The 27866-nt window shown below is 44.2% G+C and overlaps 2 protein-coding genes and 1 long non-coding RNA gene across 3 annotated transcripts in view; 2 read left to right on the top strand and 1 right to left on the bottom strand.

Annotated features, from left to right (window-relative positions):
• The window catches only part of bmpr2 (bone morphogenetic protein receptor type 2), a 180420-nt gene that overhangs the window by 76281 nt on the left and 76273 nt on the right, over positions 1-27866 (bottom strand). Inside the window, exons 2-3 of the mRNA XM_033024276.1 lie at positions 15986-16165; positions 10148-10321 (exon numbers count right to left, since the gene is read on the bottom strand). Of these exons, the coding sequence (XP_032880167.1) occupies positions 10148-10321; positions 15986-16165 (354 nt within the window). The remainder of the gene's footprint in view (positions 1-10147; positions 10322-15985; positions 16166-27866) is intronic.
• On the top strand, positions 121-5408 carry LOC116975321. The gene is made up of 2 exons (XM_033024278.1): positions 121-2243; positions 4943-5408. The coding sequence occupies exon 1, from the start codon at positions 1163-1165 to the stop codon at positions 2198-2200; it is 1038 nt and encodes a 345-aa protein (XP_032880169.1). The 5' UTR covers positions 121-1162; the 3' UTR covers positions 2201-2243; positions 4943-5408.
• Positions 21547-27841, top strand: LOC116975323. The gene is made up of 3 exons (XR_004412595.1): positions 21547-21624; positions 23650-23655; positions 27831-27841. It is a non-coding gene; the product is annotated as an uncharacterized LOC116975323 (long non-coding RNA).

The raw sequence follows: 27866 nt of genomic DNA, 5'->3' as shown, positions 1-27866 counted from the left end.
TTATTGTAGGTAGACACAAAATGCTGGGAGTAACTCAGTGGGACACGCATCATCTCTGGAGAGAAGGAAAAGGTGAAGAAGGATCTCAACCCAAAACCCAAATCTTCTCACCCAGAGATGCTGCCTGTCCCGCTGAGTTACTCCAGCATTTTGGGTCTATCTTCGATTTAAACCAGCACCTGGCTGTAGTTCTTTCCTACACCTAGGAATTTTATTGTACGTATTTAATGATTGCTGCACCCCTACCTCTTTCCTCGCAGATGGTACATGCCACTGATTTTGTTTGAATACACGGGGAGAGGGAGAACTGACTTGATCTGGTTTGATCAAGAGATACAGGAACTGTTGTGTTTCTTTTCATGCTTATAAAAACTCTACTCAAATGGGGGGGGGGGATTTGGTGTGTTAACATGATGTTTGTATAAACATGCCACAATTATCACATGATAGCAATTAGTATTTTAAAACATTTTTTAAAAAAGAATCACATCTGGCCTGAAAACAGTCACAAAATTATTTAGGACATTTATTTCCAAATACAAGTAGTTCATGAACACTGTGCTTTTTACTATGTAAAGTGGTTTATAAAAAGCATCGAACGTCTAGAAAAATGACCGGAGGAAATCTCTCTTATCCATCTCTCCGTTCCCTCGTGTAAACCCTCCCCCAAATCCAAACAATATAAAAACAGCAAATCAGAACCATTCATGAACTAGGCCTCAGCATCAGAGAAAGCAGTGAATTCATAATGCCAACTCTTGTTTAACTCCCGCCTATCTCCTTTTTATAAGAGTAGGCAGCTTTCTACCTTGCCAGGCAACAATAAACACACACTAGAAATGATTAATGAGGGGCCTGATGAGGGCTGGCATTTCGTTTCATTCCACTTCCTTCAAGAACAGAGGGACCCTTGCCAAGCCCTGTCTGCTCAGTTCTGCTCACGTGACCTGAAATGCCTCTGGGAATCATTTCTGCAAATACAGCTGAATAGCAGTTAAACCTCGCCTTGCAGGGGTATATCAGTTAACACGCAGCTGTTGTTGATAACACCCTGCGGGGGGCCCCCAGCCAGAGTGCCGAGTTTTAAGTCAGTGCAGCAGCTTCTTTCCCTTTTCTTCCTTTGTTTTTCCACACGTTTTGAAGTTCAATTTTCTGCTGATAAATGGATCAGTTCAATCCTAAAGTTGCCGAGGAAGATATAAGGACCTTGACAGCCTCTTTGTCTCCGATTTCAACCTCTTTTAAGCAAGAAAAGGAACCCGATCATGAAAACAATGAAGATTGCTTATTGAGAAAGGAAGAGGGCAAAGTCCGGTCTGGCAAACACAGTATGGAGGAGAAGGAGCTGCTGGCTTTACAACAAGATAGTGGAATTCCATACAACACCAAAAAAGCAACAGCCTGGGGTGTCAGAGTTTGGGATGAATGGGGCAAAACTCGCAACAGCTACATTATGGAGCAGGGCGTCCAGCGCAATGAGCTCTTCCTTTATGTGCCAGAACTCTGCTATGAAATAACCCACGATGAACTTAATTTCTGGTTGTGCAGGTTTGTGCTCGAAGTACGGAGGCAAGATGGCTCAGAATATCCACCCAACTCTCTCCGTCTACTATGCTGTTCAATCCTGCGCCACCTGCGGGAAAATTGCAGGCGATCAGATATTGATTTCTTCAACAAACTGAAACCGGATTTTGCCGAGTTCCGAGCCACACTTGATAATCGGATGAAGCAGTTGCAGCGGTTGGGTATTGGACTAGTAAGGAAGCAAGCCCAACCATACACGGAAGATGATGAGGAGAGACTGTGGCAAGTTGTCTTTCACCTCTGTGATGCAAAAAGCTACAGTTATGCTGTCTACTTCTACGTCTGCAAGGTTTTTGCCCTCTGTGCAGCCAAGGACCACCATAAACTCACAGTTGATCAGTTCGAGTTTGGATGTGACATGATCAATGAGTATGTGGAGTTTACTGGCAGACCAAGTAATCCTCAAGATAGCCTTGAAAAGTTGAAAATTATCCAGACAAGACAGTATGCTGATTCCCCAAACCCAAGATGTATAGTCTCTCTACTGCGGCGCTACCTTAGTATGATTCCCCGTGAAGGTTCTTTCTACCGCCGTCCCTGTCCCTGGCACCATGCAGTTCTCAGAACAGGCAATAGGAGTTCACACTTTGGAAAGATATTCCAAGGAGATATGTGAAGCTGCGGGAATTTCAGGACACCACACGGGCCATTCAGGAAGGGTAAGAAATAAAATATATTATTTTAAACTATCATTCAGGAGTAAATCTAATCTCTCCAAAAATAATTTTAATCCTGGCACATGAAAGTATACATTTTCTGTAATTGGGTATTTAAACAGTGCTGGCTAAATGCGAAAGTTATCCGTATGTGGATGTTTGATCTCTCCAAGACGGACAATCACCATTCATCCCAAGAGTAAGTTAATCAGTACACACAAAACGCTGGAGTAACTCAGCAGGACAGGCAGCATCTCTGGAGAGAAGGAATGGGTGACATTTTGGGTCGAGACCCTTCTTCAGACTGGTTGGGGATAAGGGAAACGAGGTATATAGACGGTGGTGTGGAGAGATAAAGAACAATGAATGAAAGATATGCAAAAAAAGTAAAGATGATAAAGGAAACAGGCCATTGTAAGCTGTTTGTAGAGTGAAAATGAGAAGCTAGTGTGACTTGGGTAGGGGAGGTATAGAGAAAGGGAATGCCGGGGCTACCTGAAGTGAGAGAAATCAATATACCACTGGGCTGTAATATGAAGCGAAATATGAGATGCTGTTCCTCCAATCTGCGTTTAGCCTCACTCTGACAATGGAGGAGATCAAGGACAGAAAGGTCTGTGTAGGAATGGGAAGGAGAATTAAAGTGTCCAGCAACCGGAAGAGCAGGTTGGTTCATGCGGGCTGAGTGAAGGTGTTCCGCTAAACAATCCCCCAGTCTGCGTTTGGTCTCACCGAGGTATAAGAATCCACATCTTGAACAACGGATACAGTTGATGAGGTTGGAAGAAGTGCAAGTGAACCTGAAAGGACTGTCGTGGTCCCTGGACAGAGTCGAGGGAAGAAGTTTTGTGACAAGTGTTGCATCTTCTGCGGTTGCAGGGGGAGGTACCTGGGGAGGGGGTGGTTTGAGTGGGAAGGGATGAGTTAACCAGGGAGTTGCGGAGGGAACAGCCTCTGCGGAAGGCGGAAAGGGGTGGAGATGGGAAAAATGTGGCTAGTGGTGGGATCCCGTTGGAGGTGGCGGACATTTCGTAGGATTATGTGTTGTATGCGACGACTGATGGGGTGGAATGTAAGGACTATGAGGACTCTGTCTCTGTTGCGACTAGGGGGAGGGGGAGCAAGGGCGGAGCTGCGGGGTACTAAGTAGACATGAGTGAGACCCTATCTATGATGGGAGAAGGGAACCCCCGTTCCCTAAAGAATGAGGACATCTCGGATGTTCTAGTATGGAACACCTCATCTTGGATGCAGATGCGGCATAGACAGAGGAATTGGGAGTAGGGGATAATAGGGGATAGGGGATGAGTCAATCTGATATGGGCTCTTCTTCTCAATTGAAGAGCAACTATTTCTACAACCCAAGCAATTAGTATCTAATTCCACCACCCAAAGATTTTTTTTTAAACAAGTGAAGATATGTACAGCCTTCCACCCTGCCAGTCCTAGAGGTTTCTTCAAATGGTACAAAGATGAATGGTGGAACCTGTATCCAAGCTTCTTTGTAACATCAGAAAATCTGATCCATCAGCATGGCATTCATGGAATACAAGTGCTTTAATCTAAATCTCTCCATTACCATGTTGTTACAATCATCCTTCCATAGACATAGTATTGAAATGGTACTTCCATTGTAGCAAGTAATGAAGCCAGGGTATGTCAATAGTTTTTCACTGTTCTGAAAAGGCACCTTGAAAATCTGCACATGAAGATATATCACACATACACATTATTACATTTTATTAAGGTGACACAAGAAACTGCAGATGCTGGAATCTTGAATAAGTGCCACACCTAGATCTGCACTCATTTGTCCCATTATTCCACCATCCTTTCCTCCACCCCTCGTCCCCATCCACCTGTATCCCTTCCTTTGATTTCACATTTTTCTCCTTATCCTATAGCAGTTCGTCTTTTCATCTCTAGCGTTTATCCACTTATCTCCCAATAAAAAAACTTCCTCGCTTGTATCCACCCATGACTTGCCCTGCCCCTGCCTGTTTTCCAACTTTATCCATCCTACTACAAGAAGTGTCCCGACCTGAAACATCGCCTATCCATGTTTTCCAGAGATGCTGCCTAACCCGCTGCACTTTGGGTTTTTCACTGCTAAAATGGACTTGAACAAGAGGAATCAGGATTTGGATCCTTAAGTTCCACATTCAATCTAGAGAGATCAAATCAAATCAAATCTACCAGGTACATAAATGCAGCAATGTTCCGGGTTTTGGTGGCAAAAAAATTCCCCTTCAACAGCACATGCAAGGAAACAGATGAAATATATGGCTCATGATTGTATATACTTTCAAATTAATGGAGGGCACTGCTGCCAGACAGAACATCTCTGCTACTTATAATGTACCCTTTTAAAATTCCTATCCAATTAATTCTGGGGAATTATTTCTTCACTTTTTTCGCTGTCTCGGGGAAAATGGCAGGAAAATGGATGCATCATCCAAGCACAGTTATATAATGGGTGTCTGATTATTAATTAAACCTGCATAAATAAGCATTCAATAGAAATTAGCACTGATTAGTGAGAACTACCAGATTATGACTTTGTGATGGAATTCTGGCTAACTTTTCGGATTTAGTTTATTCTAAACGTCTAAGTTTTTCCGACTGTCCAATAGTTATTCATATAGAATTGGTCTTCTCCATTCTGGTTTAACAGATCTCTATCTGTATGTGTGCATGTACAGGTCAGCAGTGCAACAACCCTGTATAATCGAGGCTTTGATGAACAGTCAATTAAAGAACGAACAGGGCCTACAGGTAGTTTGGCAAAGGGCTACAGGAGACCCTCTCCGGCTCAGATGAAGGCCATGTCAGACTGCTTACAACCTCCAAATCCTCTCAAAAAGATGTCAGCATGTTCACCCTCATCACCTATGTCATCTGAAGATCACAGTTCTTCTCAAGATGAAGGCCCGAGCAACATCATCATCATCTCTGAAGATGGAATTGATCATCCACAAGAAATTACGACTATTTTAAGCAGGCCTGAGGTAACAATCACAGAACAGAGTGGTGTACTAAAAATTGAAATACCACCTAGGAATCTCCCATTGGTGCCCTTATCTTCAGTTCATACCATTACAAAGTTAAAAATAGTGAAAGGAGACATTGTATTAGAACTAAATTTATAATATTAAATTTATTAACAGTGAATTCTACTCTACGTTCACCTGCATTCATTTTATTCTCCAATATTGCTCTTCTGGTTCTGGGGAAGTGCGATCCAAGTACCGTATTTCCCGGTAATGAAGACGTTATTTTTAACCCAAAGATAAGGCACGAAAATTTACCTGCATCTTGGGAGGCCAAAGGTTAGGTTGTTAGCCAAGAAAGATAGACTTGTCTATCCCTCATTGCTGGCAGCTGGTGGGAAGCGGCTGTAAAAGGACAGCGCCGCAGGGGGGGGGGGGGGGGGGTGAGAGTTCCTTTCACAGCGTGTGGGGAGTCTGGCCCAGGTCAGCACGGGCAGGAGCGTTGAGAAGGAGGGGGTCGGTGATCATGCCAGCAACTCACTCAATCACCGCTGCCACGGCGCTCCGGGCGCGGAGCCACCGCATTGTGGTCGGGGAGGGAAGTAGCTCGGGTGGCTGCGAGCGGCCGCCGGGACCGGACAGCGGAACCGGCCTCCACCGCAGTCCATTCTGCCAGCCCACTCACCTCTGGCAGTACTCCTCTCTCCTGCCACTCGCCGGCCTCGCTCATGTCAGCCGCTTCCCGCAAATCCTTAAATTCCGACTGCCGCTTGGGTGCAAGCAGTCGGGACCGGACGGCGGAACCGGCCGCCACCTCAGTGCTTTCTGCCCGCCCGCCCGCCACAGTGTCCTTCGACACAGGCGCAACCGGTGGAGGTGGTGGTTGGCGGGTAGCTACTGGGCGGAAGGCTGGCTGCTCCGTCCCGGGCTTGCTCTCTCTCTCTTTCTCTGGCGACCTGGGAACTGCAGCCATTCCCGAGCTGACCTGGGCGCAGCAGCCAGACCTGGGGCAAGCAAGCCGACCTGGGAACTGCAGCCAGACCTGGGGCAAGGGAGCTGACCTGGGCGCAACAGCCAGAACTGGGGCAAGCGAGCCGACCTGGGCACTACAGCCGGTCCCATGGCACACAGACGACCTGGGTGTCACAGCCAGACCTGGGGCAAGTGAGCCGTCCGGGGAACTGCAGTTAGTCCCGGGGACGCGAGGGATCTGGGAACTGCAGCCAGTCCCGGGGGCACGCAGGCGATGTTGCCGATCCATGGACTAAACAAACCCTTGACCCAGTCCCGCCATCCTTTTTTCCAAAATTTAGCAACTTAATTTGGGGGTGCGTCTTCGACGCAGGTGCCTCTTCAATGCTGGGAAATGCTGTATGTACTGCATCCATTAATCCATGATCAATGCATCACAACTCTGATGACTAGAACATGCAAGCTTACTCTATTATCCTCCCTGTTGGCCACATATCTAGAGAACAGTAAGAATTGATGTTGCTTTATATATTTCCTTTTCTTTTCCTCTTCTATTTCTGAGCTAGTTAGTACTTGAGTACAGGTCCAGTAACAGGCCAGATAATCTTCACGTGAATGTACCATGAGAGCCAGTAAGCTATCCAAATGGGAAGAAACTGCTTCCACAGTCAAGAACAATTCTGTGCTCATATAACATCCAAATTTCCTATCCAGTTGGAGTCAGTGGATAGGAATCATTTGGCTGATAGTAATCAAGAGAAGGTAATGGTATTATAATTGTATCCACTCCTATCACAGATGAGCCCAGTAGAGTTAGTAAGAATGGTGAGCAAACAAATCTTTGTGGGTTGCAGCAGATCTTATAGCTGCAGTTAGTTACAATCTGCTCATAAACTTATAGCATTTATTAACTCATTAAATGTTACTGTCAAGACTTTGTTATCGGCATAAAATCAATGGTTAATTCGGGCTCATTACCAGCACTAGTGGGATTGTACACTGGACTTGGCCTGAATCTGATCACCAGACATCAAAATAGTGGTGCAAAGAATTGATCACATTCAATTATCAATCCTAAATTTAAAACTGCCAGTCTAAACAATTTTGACCCTGTTCTGCCGAGCCTAAATTGGCAGAATAAAACTGTCAACTTCACTTACTGAAGCCAAAAGATGCCCAGTAAAAACAAGTCCACATTAAGTCAGTAGTGATTATTTGTGCAGAATAAGAAGACACTAAACTTTGAACCTAATGAAGGCATATTTACTGGTACTATATAGAGATGGTTTTGCTCTACCTCCAACCCGCATTCTGCTCATCTTGGGGGCATTTGATGAGACAATAGGGAAATCTATTCAGTATCACAAAACTGGCATATTTGATACTGCTTTGATTGCAATCTGAAGATAAATGTGAAATTAAAGAGTTCAATAAAATAGTGTCACAAAACTGGTATAGACCCAAGGTTGATAACACAGAACAGGAATGCCATGAAAATCTGGTAGCATTAATGAGTATTAGAGTGCTATTAATGCATACTCTATATTGCTCAAGCAATTTTGTATAGGCCATAAATTAATTTATCCCAGAAGAAGAAGAATAAAAATTAAAGCATAACATCCTGTAGTTCTGTTTCCTCCTTCTTCTAACACTGTGCCAGAAACATTGTATACACTGAGAAGAAACTTTACATAGAGTGTTTTATCACTTCAAAGAGCTTCATGTAAAATGAGAATAATTTTGAAAGATGATGTATGGACATTATTTTGTGCTTGGGAACAATAAATGATTTTGGACATCTAGAGTTGTGGGATTATATACTGTCACAACAAATAAGAGGTGGCCTACATAAGCTCACCAAGAAATTAGTATTCTTTGCTACAAGATATTCGAAACAGGAAAGTGAGAAGAGAGTTGGTCGGTAGAGATCAAAGATACAATTTCTACTCAAAAAATAGAACATATGCTTGATGGTTTAATAACAACATCTTTTTGGTGAAGAAACTAAGAAATAATAAGAATATTGATGGCCTATCAAATTGTGGAAAGCGAATAGGAGCAAAACTACAATCAAATTTCAGATTCAAGAACTACATTGAATTGTAATTTTTGGATACTCAAATTACCCAAGAAAAATAGAGAGAGTAATTCTGAAAATGCTATGAGGACATTCCTGATCAGTGTGCTTTCCGTGCAAGTGGAAAGAAGCTGTGCACGGTATTGAACTGCAGTGAAGTGAACATGAAAGGCTAATATTTTGTGAAATAATAATCACAAATTATTTGCATCAGAGTAGTTACAGAAAAAGGAAAGGAACAATAAAACATGAAAATATTCAAGTAACAGAACAATAATTTAGGAAAGCAGAAAGGAAATTTGGCCCAGGTAGACCAGAAGCTAAATTCTTTACAGGTGGGACCTGACAAGAGTATAAACTGTAGGTGCTGGATATGCATATTATTTCAACAGGGATTCCATAAATTTGAACTTTGGGTGAAAAAAAGATATGAAATTCTAGATATAAGACTGATAACACAAAGAAAACATATACAAAATGGCAAGTGGGGGAACTAGGATGAATAAAAGTAAAAAGGCTAACTGGAAAATAAGGCTGGCCAAAGGAGCGTATAAAATATATGTGACTGGCCCACAAGATAAAAGCAGTCTTAAGTTGGGGCAAGGCTAATTTTGATTGCATTGGACAGGAATTTACAACAGTTGATTGGGAGAGACCATTAGCAGATAAAAATACATCTGGCAGGCAGAGGCTTTTAAAATGCGAGATAGGGAAAGTTCAGGACCAACATGTTCCTGTTAGAGTGAAGGGCAAGGCCAGCAGGATTATGCTACACTAGCAGACATGAAATATTAGCGTGGACTTGTACCTTTTGCTTCCACAGATGCTGACAGACCCACTGAGTTTTTACAGTGTTTTGTTTTGTGAGCATGTGATGATGTGACCTGCCCAGAGCTAAATGTAGCCAAACCACACAAGGACAGCAAGTTTTCTTCACCCAAGGACAAGAGTAAAACTAATTTCTGCTTTTAATATAAACTTAGTGCTGCCTATGCCCATGCTCTTGCACACTCCTCAATAAACCAGAAATATGTTGTTTACACTGGCTCTATCAGAATCTCTCTTCAATCTGTTTTCTTGCAACATTTGGTGCTTCTTATTTCAGAATATTGCTTTTATTCATCGCAACTCTTCTCATTCCTCTTTATTCAATGATCTTCTACACTTTTATTTATCATAAACGTGAATGTACTTTATTTGTTGCATCCTGAGAGTACTCATGTAGAAACTCCTCCCTTCACAGAACCTCTTTCCTCTTTGTCTCCTCCCACAATTTTAAAATTCAAGGTGAAATTTCAAGTCCAGTTACCATTTCTTGACGTATTTTACTTTCGACCTGGATTAAAGGCATTTAGGGTCCTAGTCACGGGGCACATTCTTATACAGCACAGAAACAGACCCTTTAGCCCACATACCAACTCTTGGTGTGTAACCTTGTAAGCCTTGGCAATTCAAGTATTTATCTACATCTTAAATGTTGTGAGCAGTGCATTTCAGATTCTAATCACCTCTGGGTGAAAAAGTTCTCCCTCAGATACCCTCTAAATCTCTTACCACTTAATATAATCTACATCCTATTGTGTTGTTCCTAGATCTGTCTTCTTGATGAAAATGAAAAATTGCCTTAAGTCTGTCAAATGCAATCTTTACTATATTTTCACAAACTCGCACAGCCTCCATATCCAACATGCCAATAAATAGTAGGCAGCAAACTTTTTATCTGCATCTGCACATTTTAAAACTTACATTCCTAATTTCTTCTGACAAAGGATTAACAAATTGAAACATTAATTCACTTTCACCCTTCATAGGGGTGTGCCTGAGCCAACTAGTTCTAGCTTTTATTATAATCAGAAAAGTGTACTTACTGCGTGGTACTGAATCTGTTGGATCGGGCAATGGGATAAAGTTTTCAGTGAAGTTGACGTTGCACATATCGGTACTACAGCAGCAGAAGCGGAAAGTGCCATTCTGTCTGTGGTTTGTCACCACACACTCTGGAGGATCACACACCTCCCTGTCTCCAAAGTGACCCCAACAGCCTGGTGCAAAAACAGAATAAGAAATGTAAGACCCGAGATGCTGCAAGGAGTCAGCAAGTCAATCCATTAAAAGACTAGAGTTTTAATGGTCTACTGATCTCAACAAATTAAAGAAACATAAAGGCCGAACTACTTAAAGAGCAGCATAATATTGTATCAACATTTGTTTGGCAAAATCTTAAAGTTATATAAAAATGCAAGCACTATTACAATTGTAAATTCTCACCTTTCAAATTGTAGTTATGTTAGGGGACAGTATTTTAGGTGCACATTATTGCCAGGATATGTGAATGGAGTCGAAAACCAGTAAACCAACATTACCCTCTTTAAATGTTCACATTTTGGGATTTTCTACGAGTTGCTGAATAGATGAGGAGTGGGAACACCCTCAGATTGCCCAAGTCAAAATGTGTGACTTCACCATAACTCCAGTTGAAATCAGAGAACTCAGGGCAACTCAACAAAAACTCAACAAAAAAATTTGGATGTATGTCTCACTATAATCCCGTCTTTCAAAATAAAAAGGAATTAAAATGTCTATTGCATTGCGTTGTACAAAATTGGAACTTAAACTATAAATTGCCATGAATTCAATGCTGCGGTGAGTTTCAGGATGGAGATTAAATTCCTGTCCTGCGCTTTAATGAGGAGGAGAGCAAATAAGCATCCCCAGTCATTACCCCATTATTTTCTAAAAGGGGTGAGCTGCAAAGGGACTTGGGAGTGCTGGTGTAGGATTCCCAAAAAGGTAATCTGCAAGTTGAATCGGCAGTAAAGAAAGCAAACTCAATGCTAGCATTTATTTCAAGAGGGCTTGTATACAAAAACAGGGATGTAATGCTGAGGCTCTATACGGCACTGGTAAGGCAGCATTTGGAATATTGTGAGCAATTTTGGGCACCATATCTGAGAAAGGATGTGCTGGGTCTGGAGAGGGTCCAGAGGAGGTTTACAAGAATGATCCCAGGAATGAGTAGATTAACCTATGATGAGTGTTTGTCAGCACTGGGCCTGTACTCACTGGAGTTCAGAAGAATGAGGGAGGACCTCATTGAAATATACAGAATAGTGAAAGGCTTGGATTGAGTGGATGTGGAGATGTTTCCACTAGTGGGAGATACAGAGGACTAGAGGTCATAGCCTCAGAATTAAAGGATGTTCTTTTAGGAAGATGAAGAGAAATTTCTTTAGTCAGAGAGTGGTGAATCTGTGGAATTATTTGCCAGAAGGCTGTGGAGGCCATCAGTGGATATTTTTAAGGCAGAGATAGATTCTTGATTAGTACAGGTGCCAGAGGTTATGGGATATGAAAGCAGGAGAATGGGGTTAGGAGGGAGAGATAGATTAGACATATGATTGAATGGCGGAGTAGATTTGATGGGCGAATGGCTTAATGTCACTACCCACAAAGAAATAAAGACCTTCCCTAACCAGAAGCCGTGGATGAGCAGGGAGGTCAGACTCCTACTGAAGGCTCGCGATGCCGCTTTCAGATCTGGCGACGCTGAGGGATACAGCTCATCCAGGGCCAATCTGAAAATGGGAATTAGGAATGCCAAACTCAATCACAAACGGCGGATTGAGGAGCACTTCCATAACAACTCTGACCCCTGGCGCATGTGGCAAGGAATCAAATCCCTTGCCGATTACCAGAAAGTTAACACCCCTCCCCCAGACAACGCCACCCTTCCTGACGAGCTAAACCATTTCTATGCTCGCTTTGACCGAGATAACAAAACCCTAGCCATCAAAGTTGCTCCCCCCCCAAATGAACAACCCCTCAGTCTCTCCACCTCTGCTGTACAAGATGCACTGAGCAAGGTGAATGAGCGCAAAGCTGCCGGCCCCGATGGCATCCCTGGCCGGGTGCTTAGGGCATGTGCTGGTCAACTATCCCAAGTCTTTACCGACATTTTCAATCACTCACTGGCCCAGGGTGTTGTCCCCACTTGCCTCAAGACATCAACCATCGTGCCAGTGCCCAAACAGTCAGCCACAGGGAGCCTCAACGATTTCCGCCCAGTGGCACTCACCCCTGTCATTGCTAAGTGCTTTGAGCGGCTGATCTTGGCTCACCTCAAAGCCAGCCTCCCCCCCACACTGGACCCCCATCAGTTTGCCTACCGGGCCAACAGGTCTACAGAGGACGCCATATCGGCGGCCCTACACTCTGCCCTGACCCACCTGGACAACAACAACTCCTACATCAGGTTGCTGTTCATTGATTTCAGCTCCGCTTTCAACACTGTCATCCCTGCCAGCTTGATCACCAAACTCAGCGGGCTTGGCATCTCCACCTCCCTCTGCAACTGGACACTGGATTTCCTCACCAACAGACCACAGTCTGTTAGGGTCAACAACCTCACCTCCACCACTATAACACTGAACACCGGCGTGCCACAGGGCTGTGTGCTCAGCCCTCTCCTCTACTCCCTCTTCACCCACGACTGCATCCCTAAGTACGGATCCAACGCCATCATTAAGTTTGCTGACGACACCACGGTGGTAGGACTGATCAGTGACAACGATGAGTCAGCCTACCGAGAGGAGGTCCAGCACCTGACAACCTGGTGTGCCAATAATAACCTCGTCCTCAACTCCAAGAAGACGAAGGAACTTATTGTCGACTTCAGGAAGGTCAGAGGGGGCAGACATACCCCCATCCACATAAACGGGACTGAGGTGGAGCGCGTCTCCAGCTACAAATTCCTCGGGGTACACATCTCGGAGGATTTGTCCTGGTCCCTCAACACCTCCAAGCTGATCAAAAAGGCACAGCAGCGCCTCTACTTCCTGAGGAGGCTCAAGAAAGCCCACCTGTCCCCCCAGATCCTGACCAACTTCTACAGGTGTACCATCGAGAGCATCCTGACCGCCTGCTTCACGGTATGGTACAGCAGCTGCACTGTTGCGGACAGGAAGGCACTACAACGGGTGGTGAAAACCGCGCAGCACATCATCGGTGCCCCGCTCCCTGCCATGGATGCCCTCCACCGAAAACGGTGTCTGAAACAAGCTGGGAAGATCATTAAAGACCCCTCCCACCTCAACCATGGACTGTTTGCCCTCCTCCCATCAGGGAGGCGGTACAGGAGCCTCAGGTCTCGTACCAGTAGGATGAGGAACAGCTTCTACAATCATACCGTCGCATTGCTGAACTCGGAGTCCCGCCGATAGATTCCTCCGGTCCCTCCGTCCCCATTGTTTAATTATTCTGTATTTTTTATTATTCTGTATCCTCTTTTTTTTTTAAATTTCTATATTGCACTACTACGGACTGACGCAAAACTGCATTTCGTTGTACCCATACTCAGTATTTGTGCAATGACATTAAAGTTGAATTGAATTGAATTGAATTGAATTGAATATTCCTCACGACCTTATGATTACATACGTGATGGGTAACAGGACATTTTTTTCAAATCTATTATAATCCTAGATCTTTGCCTATCTCATATACTCAAACCAACACATTAATTAAGAAACTAATGGGGTAACATGTAACTTCTAACCAAGCCTCAAACATCAGGATTGTGATGTCCAATAAGTTGTCAAAAGGCCTTTTCCCAAAAGAACTTGGATCAAATCTACCCCAACCAGAACAGATAATTGTAACGGCTGTGCAACGCCGATATACAGGAGTCCACACCAAGAACAACGGATACAGTAGATGAGGTTGGAGGAGGTGCAAGTAAACCTCTGCCTCTCCTGAAAAGACTGTCAGGGTCCCTGGATGGAGTCAAACTTGTAAAAGACCTTATTCAAGTTAATATAGACTACATCTACACTCCTGTCCTCATTGACCTTCTTGGTTAATCCTTCCAAAAACTCAATTCCATTCATGAGGCATAATCTCCCATGCACATAACTGAGCTGACTACCCCTAATCACCGTGGGGCTGCACGGTGCCTAACAACACCAGGGACCCGGGTTCGATCCTGACTATGGGTGCTGTCTGTACAGAGTTTCTACGTTCTCCCCATGACCTGCGTGGGTTTTTCCTGGGATCTCCAGTTTCCTCCCACACTCCAAAGATGTACAGGACTGTAGGTTAAATGGCTTGCTATAAATGTAAAATTGTCCCTAGTGAGTAGGATAGTGTTAACGTGCTGGTTGGCACAGACTCAGTGGGCCGAAGGACCTTTTTCTGCACTGTATCTCTAATCTAAACCCGTTTTTCCAAATCTTATCTTGTGGAATCCCTTCCAGTAACTTACCTACCACACATGTTAAGCTTACTGGTTTATAATTCCCAGGTTATTCTTTGCAGCCCTTCTTTAATAAACACGCAACATTAGCCACTTCCAGTCACCCAGCACCTCACTCATGACTAACGATGAAGCAAATATTTCACACTGGGCTCCTGTAATATTTTCTCTAGATTCCCACAACGTTCATATGTTCAAAAGTGATAGTAGCAGAATTAGGCCATTCAGCCCATCAAGTCTACTCTGCCATTCAATCATGGCTGATCTATCTTCCCCTCTTAACCACATTTTCTGCCTCCTCCCCATAACCCCTGACACCCTTGTTTGGTCTTGTAGGCACCTGATCAAGCCATGGATAATTTATCCAAAATAAACTCCATCTGTTATTCCTTAATCAATTGGTTCAGTTGATCAATATCCCATTTGACTTATAGGTACGCTTCTTCATAGTCCACTATACCACCAATTTTAGTGTTACCCACAAATCTAATAACCATTCCACCTACATTCATATCCAAATCATTAACATAAATAATGAACCACAGTGGAGTCAGCACCAATCCCTGTCGTACACCATTTGTTACAAACCTTTGGATCTGGAAAATCACCCCTCTACCTCTACTCCCTCCCCCCACCCTTGTTTCCTACATTGAAGCCAATTTTATATCCAATTGGCAAATCATCCAACCTTCCAGAGAGGCCTACCACGAGGAACTTTATCAAAGGATGTGGCAGCATCACGTGTCATACTAGTATTGCATACTAGTACAACTTGCGTATTTCAGAGGATTCAATTAGGTATATTGGTGAATTGTGCACAGCATTCAAAATGTCTATTTAAACTGAAATCGGCTGGTTAGCACCATATACAGAAGGGTTTAAAGTTGCTTGTGTAAAGGTTGGATGACAAGACAACACTTTTAGCTGCACAAAACCCAGGCTATAGAAATAATAGGAGTGATGGACTTCACACCAGCTTTCAATGTAATTGACATGCTTATCAACCATAGTCCTTGACAGCAATGTAGGTGAAATCAGCAGGCAGGAGAACAGAATTTAAAGCATTAGAGACATTATAACTGGCATCTGAAAGAAAACTGAAGGAGTAGTGAAGCAAAATAATGGAGTTTATATACTTTGCACAGGGATAGATCATGCCAAAATGCATGAGCAGCCTTCAAAACAATGAGCTGTCCTTCCAAGTTGTTACCAATAACACCTAGGAAAGAAGGAACCAATTTCACGAGGCTTCAGCCAACTCTAAGGAGTTTGGGAATTTTTAAGTAACCCATGCTCAAATTTGACAAAGTGTCAAGCCTGATGCACCATGAACCGTGTGAGAACTACATTCTTTCATAGGAAATAATAAGAACGAGTATCAAGCAGAAAAATACATAACTTTCACAAAAAACTGTTCTCTGAAAATCCAGCATCCAGATCCTGGAGAGTAGCTTACCTTGCTTTTTTATGTGAACGCCTCCATCTCTCATCTTCTCCCACAATCCATAGCACTGACTGCCCTTCTCGCACACAATGGTGCCATTTTCCTGGTTGATGCGTTCTTCATTGATGCCATGCTCCTCAGAGTGTGTAAACGAGTCTTTGAAGGCACAGCGCCTCTCATTACTCTGGGCAGCTAGAATTGAAAATAAAAAAAAGTTGAGGAAAATATTCTAACTTTAAAATTTCAGAGGTATCTGAGACAACGAAACAGACAAATTCTTTCTGTGCTAATACTATCATCACATCACATTGATAAATGGTCACTGTAAGAACTAACTTCAACACGATTTATTCTCCTTTCCTCACTTTCGAGCAATTCCATTACTTCTGTATGTAATGAGTATTTTTCCATACAAAGCTTTTGCTTTCAGATCTTATCGTGTCTATCAGTTGTTTTAATGGAAAGAAACCTTCCATTTGTGGAATCATACAGCAAGTGTTACCAATTAATTAATTGGAAATGCAATTAATGTGACATTGAACGAGCATACAGCAGCCAGTTTTCACAACAATGTTTAACGTAGCAAAGTGAATCAGCCTGCGATATATTCAGATTGCCTGTTCCTATCTTATATAATAAACTATAATAATATAATAAACTTTATTTATAAAGCGCTTTAAACAACCGCAGTTGCCACAAAGTGCTGTACATGAGAACTCATGGACAAAAAGTTATTACAAATCATTAAAAACCGTAAAACGAAGGACTAAAAACAGTAAAAAATTAAAAGACATTAAAAGCACTAAGAACAGGAGCAATGTCTCAGCCAGTGTCGAAAGCCAGAGAATAAAAATGAGTTTTTAGGGAGAATTTGAAGATGGACAGTGAGGGGGCCTGTCTGATGTGCAACGGCAAGGTGTTCCAAAGTGCCGGAGCAGCAACAGAAAAGGCTCTATCCCCTCTGCAGCAACAGAAAAGGCTCTATCCCCTCTTAGACCGTGGTACCTCAAGGAGCAGCTGATCAGCTGACCTGAGGCACCGGGCAGGAGCATATAGGTGGAGCAGCTCAGAGAGGTAAGGCGGTAGGTAATGGAATTTTTCATATCCACCTGAATCACTACATTGTCTCAGCATCTCATCTCCAGAAATGTACTTCTGAGATACAGCATTATTCTCCACATTGCACTGGATTGGCATGCTCAAGATTAGTAAAAACATAAATTCTGCAATATCTCCAATATTGAATTAGGGCCACAATGGACCACGGGCAACATTATATTAGAATATCACTTTCCTTCAAGCTTCATAGCTTCCTTAATGATGAATTTTATGACCATGAAAATGAGAGTGAGAATGCCATATCTGTACAGTGTTCATCCTTCTAATTTTGTTCCATTTCATTTTTGTTGGAAATTTTGAATATTAAATGCATATGGCAGTGAACAATTGTAGGAATGCGAAACATCAATCCTATCTTCTTCACAAATTACTAATTGGTTCCAGTGATTTATATTTTTATTCTTGAACAACACTAATGGACATTTCCATTTTGGGCAATAGGTTTCAACTCCTACATTATCTCAACATTCCCAAGTGCATAATAATGAAAATTTAACCTTTCACATACATTCATGAATAAATATCTTCGGAAGTGCTTTTTCTTGAAAGTATTCTTTCTCTCGTCACCTTACTAAATTAAATTCAATGTATTTACTTTTGCACAAGCAGATCTGCACTTTCACTGTGGACTGTCCCCTATTTTAATTTACTGCATGATAATTATTTTTCCAAAAGTAAACTTTAGTCAGAATAACCAATATATCCAAGACAAAACTGCGTAAAACTTATTCGGACTTTCTCAGGGTCAAGGTATTCGTTAGTGCCACACTCAGTAGTGTTCTCAATTATCTGTAAACCAAACAAAACACCCTTGCCACTCATGTGCCCCCCTGGCATAATAGCCATTCCGCTGTTTGAGGGCTGTCCCCACCAGACTCTGGTCCTCAACATTCAGCAGCGCAAGGACACTAAACTGTGGTCCTCCCCCCCACAGAGCCATGCCATTGGGTGCACCAAGCTTTAGTCAGTCCCTCAGCACGTACGCTTGCAGTCTGGAATGGGCCAGTCGGCAACAATCGCTGACAGACAACTTACTATGCTGGAAGGCAGTTTCGGGCAAACCAAAAGTCGCTTTTCACCAAGTTGATGATCTTACAGCAGCACTTGATGTCTATCTACGAATGTGTCCCCAAGAAGAGCCCGCAAATCACAGTCCCCTGTTATGGAGCTGTTTGGGAAGAATTCCAACCAGGATCCTTGCATCATTCTCCAGACCCTCTTCGCAAATCCACACTCGGCAAAGATGTGGTCGAATCATCTCCTCTCAGTAGCAGCCATTCCAAGGGCAGCATACATTAATAGTACGATTCCAACGGTACAGAACGGATCTGACTGGGTCCATCAAATTCTTAGCCTGACGTGCTTACAGGATGTTCCATGCTGACCACTGACCAATGGGCTTGTGGTCAAAGGTTTTGGTTTGGAATCACATTGGATCCAGGGCAAGGTGAGGTATTGCATGAAGTTGAAGAAAAAAAATTGAGGACATGTACATTATTCCTTCTCACATTGGATAGTCAAACGAGATTGAGATCTCTCAGCTTTCATTTTGCGATTGATAAACATTCACTATTTTCTAAGCACCCCATTTAATTTCCCTGGTCTTTCTAGCATATCAGCATCATTCTCGCAGCATGCTGCTTCATAGCACACCTGATTAAAATATTAATTGTTTTCCCCATACGCCCTATCTACCACCATCTTTCTGAGGCAATACCTTCTCCCTCGATTCCGCCCAAGGACCCCGACAGTTCTTTCAGGTAAAGGTGCTCACTTGCAACACCTTCAAACTCATCTACTGTGGTGTGGACTCCTATATATCAATGAGACCAAGCGTTGACTGGGCGATCGTTTCACTAAAAACCTCCGCTCAGTCCGCCTGGGCCTATGCGATCTTCCGGGTGCTGAACACTTTAACTCCCCCTCCCATTCCCATACTAACCTTTCTGTCCTAAGCCTCCTACACTGTCAGAATGAGGTCAAACACAAATTTGTGGAACAGCACCTCACATTTCGTTTGGTCAGCTTACAACCCAGGGGTATTCATTTTGCTTTCTCTAACTTCAAGTAACCCTTGATTACCCTCTCTCTCTGCCCCTCTCCCACCCGAGTTCTCCTACTAGTTTCACTGTCCTTCTGATTAATGTTATTGTTTGTATGCCTCATTGTCACCTTCTCCTCAGCTAAAAATGAAACATTGTATATTTCCTTGATCGTCGTCTGCTTGGATCTGTCCTTTCCACACCTTACATGCTCTTTGTACCCTTCCATATCTCTACTTTCCCTCTTCCCTGACTCTCAGCCTAAAGAAGGGCCTCGACCCAAAACGTCACCCATTCCTTCTCGCCAGAGATGTTGCCTGTCCAGAGTTACCCCAGCATTTTGTCTAACTTCGGTGTAATCCAGCATCTGCAGTTCCTTCCTACCCAATACCTTATTCATATTCTTCTGTAGCCTCTGCATCATGATCACAGCTGACATTCTTATCTAACCATATATTGCCAAAATCTTAGTTACCTTATACCTCATTGTTTGTGTCATTAATACAAGGTGTAAATACCAAGAGCATGAAAGTTCTCAAGATTGGGAACAAATGCATTTTGGAACCATGTTCCAATACTTGAGAGGGCCAGTATAAAGAATAGCTGATTTGAATGATTAAAAGTGTTAGAAATTAATCTGAACTCTTGTTTTTGGATCTCTAATCTATGACTCCTATTGGCAGACCAATTTCCCTCCGGGGATGAATAAAGTTCTATCGTATCGCAACCACAAAATAACCATTCACTCTCGCCCCACACAAAATAAGAATAAGCTATCTATATTACTAAAGTTCTTTGTTTGTGCCGTCAATGTGTACTCTGCTCTGCATTTTCCTATCTTCTTCCAAACACTAGGCCACAACCTTCCCATTTTCACATATTCTACTCACATTTTTTCCTTCGAAACAATAAACATCTTCCCGTCGCATTCTGACCTATATTTCCAAAGTTATTCATGATTTAAAGTTTCAAAAAAAGCCAAAACCACGTTCACAGAGAACGTCCAGTGATGATGTCACAATACCTCTCACAGTGCACCAATCACAATGGGCTCTCAACCGGCCTGCCAACTGCCACAATGACATCACAATGGGACGTTGCCAACGGTAACAATGGGCTCTCAAGCTGGCTGCCTCTCACAGTGCACCAATCACAATGGGCTCTCAAGCTGTCCAGGCCCTGGCGCTGCTCTACAACCTGGGTAGGTCCTGGGGCAGGGAATGGGAGCGAGAGGAGGAGGATGAGGGATATGGGGAGGGAGATGGGGAAGGGTCACTACCCCCCTCTCGCCCTGCCCCTCTCCCTCTCCCTCTCTACCCCCCATCCCCCTCCCTCTCTACCCCCCCCCCCTCCCTCTTTAACCCCCCCCCCCCTCCCTCTCTACCCCCCTCCCTCTCTAGAGAGTGGTGAGTATTGGGACCCATGGGTGAGTGGTGGAATATTGCGTTCGGGGACCAGCCCTTCCATGTGACGCCGCGTCCCCCCCGGTATCAATTTATCAATTGCACCAGTCATCAGCGCGGATACACACAAATGCTCTGGAGACGGGTCTTGACCCGAAACGTCACCTATTCCTTTTCTCCAAGGATGCTGCCAGTCCCACTGAGTTACTGTGTGTATCCCTGTTGGTGACTGGTGCTCGGCTTTCACCAGCACCGAGGGGGTTAACCGACAGCCACTGGATAAGGCTAGAGGTGCAGCTAACGGTCCCCGGCACATCGGGGAACGGGTTCCTCAGGAATTGGAGCAGAGTTGAGTCGGAGTTAGCGCTTCTTCTCCAAGCTGGCTGTAAGCCTGGGGCCGCCACTGCTCCAGGGCTGGTGTCCCGCCAGTCCAGGGTCACCCCGGACATCTCCGGCCACCCCCAGACAGGGATGGGACACTCGGGAGGGGACAGTTCAGTGGCAATTCAACAGCACTTGCAGTGCCGGAGACCCAGGTTCGATCCTGACTACGAATGAAATGCAGCTGCCGAGAATGTCTCTCCACCGGTCCAGTCTCTCCCCGTCTCCCACTCGCATCTGCCCCCTCTCTCTCGCTGTTACACCCCGCTCTCCCGGTACCTGGCACCCCCGTTCCTTAGATTAAATATATTTTTACACATCAATTATGAATAGATAAGAAAATGTTTCAAACACGTAATATTTTCTTACTCCAGAAGCAAACACATTAAGGATTAAATGAAAATAATAAATTCTTTAACTTTTTGAATATCTCATAATTGCCGATTAATGAACTGAACTGGGACTGTGTAGGTGGTGTGAACAGCAGAACAGGAAAGGAAGGTATTGAGTTGACAGAATTCTAGATTAATTAATTGGTAGAATAGTTAACAATTTATACACAGTTTATACAGCCAGCTTTTTCTTTATCACAAATTACCTTTGACAAATCCCATGATTCCTTGCGTTTTTCGGAATACCGAACGCGCTTATTCCCTGCCAGTTCATGTGTCTGTCCAAATACCTCATAAGCATTGCTATTGTATCTGTTTTTATCACATTCCCTGGCATTGCATTCCCAGCACCTCCCATTCTCTATGCAAAATAATTTGCCTTTAAATATCTCCCCTCTCATCTTAAACCCATGCCCTCTATTAATTGACATTTCCACCCTGAGAAGACGATTATCTATTCTATCATAATTTTATGTACTTCTAACAGTACACCACACAGCCTCCAACACATCAAAGGAAACAATCTCACTTTGCGCAGCCTCTCCTTATATCTATATCCTCCAATCCAGGTCAATCCTGGTGAATCTCTTCTGCACCCTCCCCAAAGCTTCCACATCCATCCTATTGTATGGCAACAAGAACTGCACACAATATCATATTTCTGTCCTTTCATCATTTCCTTTGATGTTTTTTGTATTGAGAGATATAGCTATCTTCTTGGGAGATTTCTCATCTTTGTCTGAAATCTCTTGCTCTGTAACCTGAGAATGTGACTCCATTCAAAATTTGTTAAGTTTCAATCAGATCCCCTCTCATTCTTCCAAATTCCAGCAAATACAAATCTCATGATTCTGATCTCATGTCATATGTGGTTCTCCCATTCCAGGTATCAATCTAGTGAACCTGTATTGCACTCCCTTTACAGCAATTATATCCTTTTTTTGATACACTCAATACCCCCGGAGATTCGGTGGCTGCAACTGCGGGTTTGGCGGGCAGTGACACCGGGAGCCCGCGGGTCCCTGGAGGGAGACCGCTTTTCCGGGCTTCCGCAACGGCGACTTCTCCCGCCCGAGTTGCGGGGTTGAAGAGCTCCTGGAGCGGGGCCTTACAGCACCGCCCCGCGCGGCTTGGAATGGCTGCGGGTCTCTGCGAGCGCGCGCCGGGGGCTCTAACACCAAGACCTGGTGCGCGACCTTGCATCACCCGGCGTGGCTTAATGGTCACGGGACAATTCGCCATCGCCCGCCGGGGGCTTTGACTTTGACTCTGACATCGGGGGGGGGGGGGGGGGGGGGGGGGGGGGGGGGGTGCAGTGGAGAGAAAAGTTTTTTGGCCTTCCATCACAACAATGTGATGGATGTTTATGTAAATTATGTTGTGTCTTGGGTCTATTTGTTTGTAATGTATGGCTGCAGAAACGGCATTTCGTTTGGACCTCAAGGGGTCCAAATGACAATAAATTGAATTGAATTGAATTGAATTGAATCTAGATGTGATTCCTTTGTACTCCAATACTCATGCTGTAAAGGCCATCATACTATTTGTCTTCTTAGCTGTTTACTACACCTGCATGTTAAATTTCTGTCATCTATCTATCTATCTATCTATCTATCTATCTATCTATCTATCTATCTATCTATCTCTATACTTATAAAACTCTGATCTTGGATGTATATTTATTTGTGTATGTGTTTGTGTGTCATCACATCTTCACGAAAAAACGACGTGGTAACTGTAAAATGTTTACATATTCCGGTAGACATTTTCCCCTGGAGTCCAAATTCACCTTATCAGAAAATTTCATGTTTTATTTCTCGAGTTATTAATGAAAATGTTCAAAAATCTGACAAAACTTTGAATTTAAAAATGACTGTCTTTCCCTGATGACGTCACAATGGGTCTGCGTGCCGTCTTCCTCATGCTGCGATTGACGTCACCCCCTCCAACCCTCCCTCCTCCCCCACGTTATTTAAAAGACGCAGTCGGAGATGAAGTCGGGCCCAGGACTGAAGACCAAAGATCATAGCTGAAGACTGCAGCGGCCCAAGTCGCGGTCCTTTGGTCGACGCTCACCCGCCCGCTCGCTCGCCCGCTCGCCGCCTCGCTCGGGGTCCTCATGTCGGCACATGGTGGGGAGGTTGCTGCTGCCCTCTGTCTCTGCCCCATCCCTCTCTACACCTCTCCCTCTCTAGCCGCGCCTGCAAGTTGGGGGCTATGCGTGAGTGGATAGGGCAGGGGATGGGATAAAAGGAGCGGATGAATAATATTAATATAATATCAAGGGGGGTGGTTAGTGTGTGTGTGTGGGGTTGGTTAGTGTGTGTGTGACGCCGCAGGCTGCCGTCACTCCCGCAACCGCGCATTAATACATGATAGCACTACGGTTTTTCGCCACCTTGCTCACCATTCTCCTGTGCTACAAGGGCAACAAGTTTTGTTCCAATCGATGGAATATTAAAAAAAGTTATTACGGTTTAAAAATCTTAAAAACCACGCATGCGCAGATTGGTCTCCTCTCCTGCCAGTCGCCACCACGCAGATTGGTCTCCTCTCCTGTCAGTCGCTGGAACAGCGACGCCGCTTCCTGCACCATCGCTGCACTGATTGGCCGGGTCCGCTGTCAGTCACGGGCGGTGCCCGTCTCGCCCGGCGAGGATAATGTAAAGCTGAAGGAGCGGAGTGAGCATCATTAATGCTCCACCGGCTGGAGCTGCGTCTGCGGGTGCCTCAGTGGTGCCGAGCCCACTCCACGGCCTCCGTGGTGCCCAGCCGCCGGCACTGGCGGCCTCTTCGTCCGACCCGGGCTTCTACCCACGAGACCCTGGCCGGGGTTCGACGCAGCAATCCTGGAGGCATCAAGTCCGCATCAGTGAGGCCTCGCGACGATGGAGCCGCGGCGGCGGTGGGGCCTTGCCGAATTTCAGGACCCGCGGAGAAATATATTTCCTCTTTTTTCAGTTTTATCATGTCTCATGTCTGGTGGGGGAGGTAGGGAGAGGGCAGTGGGGGAGGTGAGGAGGGATAGTGGGGGGGGGGGGTAGGGGGAGGTGAGGAGTGGGGGATAGGAGGGGGATAGGGAGGGGAGAGGAGTTATGGAGGCAGTGACTGAGGGTAGGGGAAAGGAGAGGGAGTGAGAGGTGAGGGAGGGATTGGAGAGGGGAAAGATCCTGGGGAGGTGAGGAGGGAGAGTGGGGGAGGAGGGGGAATAGAGGGAGAGGAGGGAGGGAGTGGGGGGGTAGGGAGTGGGGAATAGAGGGTTAGGGGGCAGTGGGGGTGAGGAGGGATAGTGGGGGGGGATAGGGGGAGGTGAGGAGTGGGGGATAGAGGGATAGGAGGGAGGTAGGGAGGGGAGAGTAGTTAGAGATGGTAGGGGAAAGGAGAGGGAGGGAGAGGTGAAGAAGGGATTGGGGAGGGGAGGAGGAGAGGGGAAAGAAGAGGGAAGGTGAAGAGGAGGGGGAGGGAGTGCTGGGGATGAGGGGAAATGAGCTGCACCTCTGTAGTTGGGGGCTATGCGTGAGTGGTGGAATATTGCTTTGGGGAACGGGTTGCTTGGGGGGAACGGGTGAGTGGTGGAATATTCCGTTGGGTCTGCACTTAGTCTAGTTGGTATATAAAAACACCCAAGTCTCTTTACTTCAACACTTCACAATTTAACACTGTTTAGTGAACACATTGCCTTTCTGTTCTTTATACTGCATTTGAAATGTTTTTACCTATTCCTTCAATCCAAATCATCTTGAAGCCTCTTTGTACAGGTTGAACACCGATTTTCCGGCATCCTCTGTTCCAGAGTCTATCTGGATTATCCATTTTTCTGGACCAACATAGGTCACGTAATAATGAAACAATACACCCCTGGCCCACTCATGACACCCCTCCCATGTCTCTAAAGCATCATGAAGTGCCAGAAACTTAAATAAACCTACAGAAACCAATTGACCTACAAACCAGCACATCTTTGAAACCGGAGTACCCAGAGGAAACCCATATGGTCACAGGGAGAACGTGCAAAAGACAGCACCCGAGGTCATGATCGAATCCGGTCTCTGGCGCTATGAGGCAGCAACTCATCCGCTGCACCACCGTGCCACCCCTGTGATTGAAACAGTGAGATTGACTTTACTAACTATAAAATGTCATCAACTTTACTACCAACTTCCACTCTGCCCGCAAATTCATTTGAACGATCTCTGTCACTTCTCTCCACTTTCTCGATCTCAACACTTTGTGTTTTATCCAGTCTTGTGTCTCCATATAGAAACATTGTAGGGATAGAAAACAATACTAAGATTATAGTTCAACTTGTTTGAATCATTGAAAATACAATCTGAATCCTAAATACGTCTTGAAATCTATTTTCAGAACGTTTAAATCAATGCAGCAACCTAACCACTACTGTGAAAGGTGCTGTTAACATGCTAACAGTCCATTGGTATTATACAATTTCAATGTAGCTGAAATAACAAATGCTTCATGTTCTCAACACACTTGCAACGTTTTAATTGTAGGGTTTATTCATAATCAAAAGTAGTAGTGCCACATGTGCAAATTCTCAAAGGTTATGTTCATGATAATATTTCTAACCACAAACCTGAACAAGCCGGTCTGAAGAAGGGTTTCGGCCCGAAACGTCGCCTATTTCCTTCGCTCCATAGATGCTGCTGCACCCGCTGAGTTTCCCCAGCAATTTTGTGTACCAAGTGTAACACTCTCTGGGCTATACATGAGATCAACACTCACCCTGCCCATTTCTAAAAATACTATTGCAACTGGCAGGTAAGGTAGAGACTCATCTTATTAGAATGTACACATGTTATAGAGGGATTAGTGCTACAAAATGGTAACAAATATGAACTGGAGGCACTGAACTGAACAGATAAAGAGAATGAGCACAATGGTTGGAGCAGGAAATAAAATATATTTATTTTTATCCATCACAAATATTTATTCATTTATAAAAAAATAACTCGTGTCTTACAATGCTTATATGGTACGGAAATACAACAATGTGGTATTAAACTTCAAGATCTTTGATTTTTATACTTCCAGCTTTGTATAAAGAAGCTGTAATAAAAATGAAAGAGCAAAGCATGTATCTGTGCAAGAGACATGCCTATGTTCTTCTCAGAAGCAGTCACAGAAAGATGTGTGCAGACTATAAAAACACCTATTAGGCAGCCCTTGAATTTATCCTGTACCATAATGTCTAACTGGAGTCCAGCTGTCATTACAGTCTTATTATTGATTAACAATAGCTTGCTGTATTAAATCCACAGCTGCTTCTTTACATATTTCATTTGAAAATGTTAGTGAAATGGAAAGTCAATGTGATAATAAATTATTACGTTACAAATCCTCCTCAAAATACTATATTTTCATATCTATCCTCAAGATGTGATTGTTCATCTCCACTTGTGCAGATACATATCTACCTACATTTCTGCACTTTGAAGAATTAATGACATAATACAAACAATTTGAACCCAGATACCAGGTTTACCCAAATCACAAGCTGTGCACACCAATCATTATACAAAAATAAATTAACTGAATCCTACAAAGCTTATGGCAGCAGATTCTAATTTCCACTGGAACCAAAAATATACAGTGTTGATCTACTAAATGAACTGGTCTCATTTTTAGTAGCATGGAAGAGGAAAAGATCCAGGGAACAAAGAGACTCTACCTTAAATATGACCATCTTCAACATGGTAACTCCAAAGGAGGCTTCCTGCTTCTACCCAAAGGAAAGTCATTGCCCGAAGGTGGACACAAAATTGCTGGACAGGCAGCATCTCTGGAGAGAAGGAATGGGTGACGTTTCGGGTCTGGGGCCCGCTGAGTTAATCCAGGATTTTGTGTCTACCTTCAATTTAAACCAGTATCTGCAGTTCTTTCCTACACACCAAGTCATTGCCCGAGTTCCCCTAAACTGTCTTCTGACAGTGGGTAAATGTTCTTCAAATCACTTTGTGGATGCTATATACTTGGAAGCACAGAAGATATGATCATAACTAGAGCCAGGATTTTGCCATTAATGCCACGTGCCTTTTCATGCCTTTTTTGATGATTTCATGAAGATAATGCCCTTTTCACGATTGAGTGCCTAAATCAGCCTATTTTTGCCATTTTAAAGTCTTACAAGAAAATTCAAAACCCGGCTGTAAGTGGGTGTTAAGTGGTGATTGGAGAGGGGTGCGTGGGAGATGGTCCAGTCTTTGCAGACTGGAGTCATGCTTTAAGTAGGTGTGAAGTGGTGATTGGGGAGGAGTAGGTGGGGAAGGATCTAGTCTTTTCAAACTGGTCAGGCTGTGAGTAGGTGTGAAGTGTTGGTTGGGGATGGGGTGTGGGGTACCAGGGTTAAGTTTCTGTTTATCGAACCTGCAGTAGAACTTGTTCAGGTCATTGGTCAGGCCAAGGAGCGAGGGGGGTTTCCTCTTGTAGCTTGTGATTTCTTGCAAGCCCTTCCACACTGAAGAAGAGTCATTTGCTGAGAACTTGCTCCTCAACTTCTCAGAGTACCTTTCCTTGGCAGCTCTGATTCCTCTTCTCA

This window comes from Amblyraja radiata, chromosome 7 (genome assembly GCF_010909765.2).
Source record: "Amblyraja radiata isolate CabotCenter1 chromosome 7, sAmbRad1.1.pri, whole genome shotgun sequence".
NCBI classification, from domain to species: domain Eukaryota; kingdom Metazoa; phylum Chordata; class Chondrichthyes; order Rajiformes; family Rajidae; genus Amblyraja; species Amblyraja radiata.
The sequence above is the reverse complement of the archived record's forward strand: the minus strand, read 5'-3'. Positions and strand labels throughout refer to the sequence as shown.